Source organism: Propithecus coquereli, unplaced genomic scaffold, assembly GCF_000956105.1.
Source record: "Propithecus coquereli isolate 6110/MARCELLA unplaced genomic scaffold, Pcoq_1.0 Scaffold294, whole genome shotgun sequence".
NCBI classification, from domain to species: domain Eukaryota; kingdom Metazoa; phylum Chordata; class Mammalia; order Primates; family Indriidae; genus Propithecus; species Propithecus coquereli.
In genome coordinates, this window is record NW_012148552.1 from 4,026,389 (window position 1) to 4,032,004 (window position 5,616).

The window sequence follows — 5,616 nt, forward strand, 5'->3', positions numbered from 1 at the left end:
GGAGCCTGTGCCGAGCTGGAGCCGTCGCCTTATGTAACTGGCGCGATTTGTTTTGAGACGAGAAACTCCCCGCGAGCGGGGACGTGCTCGGGAGGGTCGCCGGCGGCGCGGCCGGGCCCTGGAGCGCGGGAGGCCGGCTTTCTCGGGCCTTTTCGTGAGAAGTAACTTTGCTGAGGTGTGATTTACAGGAAGTACAACTCCCGTTGGTGTACGTTGAGTTTTGACACATTTATATACACCCAGAAACAACCCTCCGCTCGGGAACGTTCCCATCGTCCCAGGAAGCTCACTCACCGCTGCCTGTCGTCAGGTGTCATGGGGGTATGGGATGAGGGTGTTACTTAGTTACCTGGTTGGCACCTGCTCTGCCCAGCACCGTCCTGGCTGCCTGCGGGAGAGGTGTGTCATTTTCCCATGCACTCGACAGCGGTGAGAGTTTCATTGGCTCGTCCCAAGCCAGGCAGGAAATGAACTGATTTGGAAACGTAGCTGGTCAGTACTGTGGCCCGCAAAGCTTTTTAGGATGTATTTAACAACATTATTTGCGTGCATGTTGCCCTTGCTGCTCCCTCCCCGTGGAGATGCTTGTCGCTGTACAGAGGGCCAAGTACAGAGCCGGTCAGCGTGGGGACATGATGCGGCAGAAGAGGTCGTTGGTCACTGTGCTGGACAGTGCTGCTAAATGCCCTCCTTCCCCGTCACAATTACGTTTTCAAATTACAGAGCTGCTGTGACCATTAAGTACCGGGTTAGATTCTTCCCGTTGTAGAAAAATGGTTAGACAGAGCTTCAGTGCTCCCTGGGAGAGTGGGTTTTGCAGGGCTGGTTATAGTTAGAGCTCTTGGTACTTTGCTGTAGAGGGGAAAATTATATGTTTGTTTTTAATCTGGTGAGTAACCAGCTGTTGCTTCTGCCCCACCTCAGTAATAACATGCGAAACTGTCCCTGGGTGCCTCAGGGTCCCCTCCGTGCAGGCTGCAGTGCTGACACCCCGGGGGCTGCACCCCCGTCACCTCAGGAGGGATCGTAGGGCTGCTGCTAGCCCAGGGCCAGCTGGGTGGTGGTTCTGCTGATGGCTCCCCTGGAATCCAGGGTTGGGGGGCTCCTGGAGGGCCCTGACATGCAGGTGAGTTGGGGTTTGGCTGACCACATTTTCTCCCATGTTCCTCTGTATAGGGAATTGCTAATTTCAGCATAAACTGTGAATTTCTATTTGAGTCAGAAAAAGAAAACCCCAATCTGAAGGGTCTGTCTTGAAAAGTGCACTTGGGATCTGCTGGGCTTTCCTTTTGGAACTTTCTGAGAGAAGCCTGCTTTTTGAGGTCTTTTCACGAAGACCAGTAGGTCAGCGTCAGGCTGTGCATCCAGGCTCCTGTGGGTGTCCCACTCACCCCAGGGCCGAGGCCCGGCTTCCCTGACATGGCAGGGCCACATGCCACAGGGGGCCTTGGGCTTCAGCTTGGAATATTTGCTTGTGAGTCACAAGAAATCATTTTGCTGCTTGTCAGTAAAACATGGTTGTTTGGAGGGAGGAGCTGAGGTGTCCTCATTGTTACTGCCTAAGGTGCTGCCTTGGTGGGTGGTGGTCCAGAGTTGGCAGGTCTTCACGTGAGGTTCCTAGACACCAGGCCACTCCAGGGAAAACTGAAAATAGACGTAGTCAGTGATGTTCAGACAGCCGAGGTCTCCGCCACAAGGAGGTGGCGGTATGGGCTGTTAGCTCACTGGTTTTGCCCAGTTCCTAAAAGAGCACATTCTCATAGATCTCTGTGGCTAGGTTTTCAGGCATCTGAGCCGGTGCTGGCCACCTTCATAGCCGGGAGCTCTGCAGGCAGTGTGGGGCTCTTGGGGGCTCGGCCCTCACTGTGGAGCAAGAGCGGAGCATCTTACCTCCAAGCGTGCCAGGAAGAGAGCAGAGGTGCCCTTTGGTGTGTTGCACGTCTCTGGGTTTGTTTTGAGGAGGACATGGCCTGCACAGTGGTCAGGCCAGGGCTGAGGAATGCCCTCGAGGGGAAGAGGCAAGCAGGCTTGGCCTGTGACGTTTCCATGGGGGTCACTGCTAAGGCTCTGCAGAAGGTGGGTTGGGTCCTGTTGGGGCGGAGACGTCACCTGAGACCAGTACAGGGCTCGGTCCTGGTGTGGCTGGTGGCCCCGCGCCTTGCTGTGCATGCGGAGGGTGTGTTCACAGAGGGGATGCACAGGCTGTGGTCTGTTTCTGGCCTGGCAGGAATGCTGCAGGGACTGTGCACTGGGCTCACGGGGCCACTCCCCTGGGTCGCAGTGGGGAGGGGAAAGAGTGGGTTTGGGGGGAGTGTTTGACAGAACCAAGTAGTCACTGAATGTGCCTGCTTCACGGGCACAGCCCTGTGTGTGGGCTTCCTGGAGGACCTTCTGCATGCCGGGAAAGCAGCCCTGTGGTGGTGGGTTCAGGCGGGGACCGCTGCTCTGGAGGGGTGTTGCCATTGGCTGCGTAGCCTGTTGGCATGATCTGAAAGGTGACTGGTGAGTGGTGGGGTGCTGGTGCCCTGCAGGGACGCGGGTCAGCAGAGGCCCGGATGGCTGCTCCACGCCATCCTCTGGTGCCGCTGTTCTCTCCTCTGGTCCTGGGGTCACTCTGAGGCCTGGCGATGGTGCGCTGCCAGAGGGTTGTTGGGTATGATTGTGAGTCCTGGGATGAGTGGTTTTCGAAACCTCGGAAATATGTTAGCTGTGAGTTCCGTTTTGATTGAGCCACGAGTTGATTAGTTGACTCTGCCCAAGTGTACTTTCATGGTTTTATAAAGTCTTTTATCACCCTGGTTTTATGAAGTTTTTGGTCACCCTGACCGGAATTAACTCTGTCCTTGATTTTATTTTAGGTAATCATTACCAAATGAGGAGGAAAGGACGATGTCATCGAGGCTCTGCAGCAAGGCACCCCTCTTCCCCGTGCAGTGTTAAACACTCCCCCACTCGAGAGACATTAACGTACGCTCAAGCTCAGAGGATGGTGGAGATAGAAATTGAAGGGCGCCTGCACAGGATCAGTATTTTTGATCCCCTGGAGATCATATTGGAAGATGACCTCACTGCTCAAGAAATGAGCGAATGCAACAGCAATAAGGAAAATAGCGAGAGGCCACCTGTTTGCTTAAGAACTAAGCGTCACAAAAACAACAGAGTCAAAAAGAAAAATGAAGCTCTCCCCAGTGCCCATGGCACACCGGCCTCAGCCAGCGCCCTCCCTGAGCCCAAGGTGCGCATCGTGGAGTACAGCCCGCCTTCCGCCCCCAGGAGGCCCCCTATGTATTACAAATTCATCGAGAAGTCGGCTGAGGAGCTGGACAACGAGGTGGAGTATGACATGGACGAGGAGGACTACGCCTGGCTCGAGATCGTCAACGAGAAGCGCAAAGGCGACTGCGTCTCTGCGGTGTCGCAGAGCATGTTTGAGTTCCTGATGGACCGCTTTGAGAAGGAGTCGTACTGTGAGAACCAGAAGCAGGGCGAGCAGCAGTCCCTGATCGATGAGGACGCCGTGTGCTGCATCTGCATGGACGGGGAGTGTCAGAACAGCAACGTGATCCTCTTCTGCGACATGTGCAACCTGGCCGTGCACCAGGAGTGCTACGGGGTGCCCTACATCCCCGAGGGCCAGTGGCTCTGCCGTCACTGCCTGCAGTCCCGGGCCCGGCCGGCCGACTGCGTGCTTTGCCCCAACAAGGGCGGTGCCTTCAAAAAGACAGACGATGACCGCTGGGGCCATGTGGTGTGTGCCCTGTGGATCCCGGAGGTTGGCTTTGCCAACACGGTGTTCATCGAGCCCATCGACGGCGTGAGGAACATCCCCCCAGCCCGGTGGAAACTGACGTGCTACCTCTGCAAGCAGAAGGGCGTGGGCGCCTGCATCCAGTGCCACAAGGCGAACTGCTACACGGCCTTCCACGTGACGTGCGCCCAGCGGGCCGGCCTCTACATGAAGATGGAGCCCGTGAAGGAGCTGAGTGGTGGCAGCACCACCTTCTCCGTCAGGAAGACCGCCTACTGTGACGTGCACACGCCTCCGGGCTGCACCCGGAGGCCGCTGAACATTTACGGGGACGTTGAGATGAAAAACGGTGTTTGTCGGAAAGAGAGCTCAGTCAAAGCAGTCAGGTCCGCATCTAAGGTCAGGAAGAAAGCAAAAAAGGCTAAGAAGGCGCTGGCTGAGCCGTGCGCCGTCCTGCCGGCCGTGTGTGCTCCTTACATTCCTCCGCAGAGGTAAGCGCGAGCAGGCGGGGGTGGAGGACCAGCCCAGAGCCAGGGACACGGGGGAGACCGGGCAGGCCCGCAGGGAGCCACGCTAGGTCCTCGCTGCATTTCCTGTTCACGCAGCTCCTCACGTTCCCCGAAGATGTGGTCCTGTTCGTTCCCCACATTTCTTGGGGGCACAGGCGTTGTAGGAGGTTTTAGTCTACAGATTGTGACAATTTGTGGTTTCCTTAATGCCGACATCGGCCCCCCAGGGTAGGCCAGACACTGTCCCGGTCACTGCAGCCACACTAGTGCTCACTTAACCGGGGTCTCCAGGGTTCAGTGTCCCGGTTTAGTTGCCCTCTTTAACACGACAAAATGCTACTCCTTGCCTTCCCCCCAACCAAATTTTGGAACCTTGTAGGATCTTTAGAAAGTAATTTGGAAGACTGACGGCCCGTGGCTCAGTGAGACAGAAGCTGAGGTGGAGATTAGAGCTACTGTGGGAGCCTCGGGGACGGAGGTGGTGACCTCCTTCCTGCTCTGTTGCACCCCTTCTTGTTTCTCTGATGATCTCCCTAGTCGTGCAGGCGTTGCCTGTCTGTGTGAGGCCCTCGGACCTCGAGCGTGCGTCAGGAGTGGCGCGGGTCCGGGTGCTTGCTGTGGGCAGGCCCGCCTCACCCCTCTGTGTGACCCAGGGGCCATGGTTACTAAGCCACCTTGGGTCTGTTCCCATCCCTCAACTTTTGTCCTCTTGTGGGCCTGTTCCCTTTAACCACTGTCTTGCTGTTTTGTTTTATCATCTTTGAAAATACTCCTTGCCTTTTTAAGACTGTGAGGTAAACGGCGATGAGTTTTCACACCAGGGCCTGTGAGTGCCGAGTAAACACTGGTTTTCCAGGTTAACCAGTTCCTCTTCTGTCCACTGGGACGCTTCCTTAACGTGTGAGAAGGTGACACACTTTGCGCGTGGGGTGTGGAACTGTAAAACGGTTTCGTCAAGTAAGTCAAGCCTCGAGATGAGGAAAAGCCGGAATGGGCGTCTGCCCCTGAGGCCAGTTTGTGTGGTGTCTGTTGTTAACAGGATTATTTTGTAATTTGAAGTGATTTGCTTATTAATAAGATTGTACTTATTTTACGAATTGAGTAGATGACAGGCTTTCAGGATATTTTTATTATTAAAGAGTAAAAATTGCCAAGCGTGGTGGCGCACACCTGTAATCCCAGCACTCTGGGAGGCTGAGGCGGGAGGATCACTTGAGGCCAGGAGTTGGAGGTTGCAGTGAGCTGTGATGACGCCACTGCACTCCAGCTGGGGCCGCAGAGTGGCCACAGGGAAGAGACCCTGTCTCAAAAAAAAAATAAAAAAATCAAAATTATCTTCAGCATATTGAATATTAGCCT

General features: G+C 55.4%; 1 protein-coding gene across 4 annotated transcripts in view; it reads left to right on the forward strand.

Moving 5' to 3' along the window:
• The window catches only part of BRD1 (bromodomain containing 1), a 53,449-nt gene that overhangs the window by 5,743 nt on the left and 42,090 nt on the right, over positions 1-5,616 (forward strand). For all 4 annotated transcript variants that reach the window (XR_001137681.1, XM_012648801.1, XM_012648802.1 and 1 more), the window contains exon 2: positions 2,859-4,239. Coding sequence is in view for 3 of the 4 variants with exons in the window: in XM_012648801.1 (XP_012504255.1) it covers positions 2,873-4,239 (1,367 nt within the window). In the remaining variant the exon portion in view is untranslated. The remainder of the gene's footprint in view (positions 1-2,858; positions 4,240-5,616) is intronic.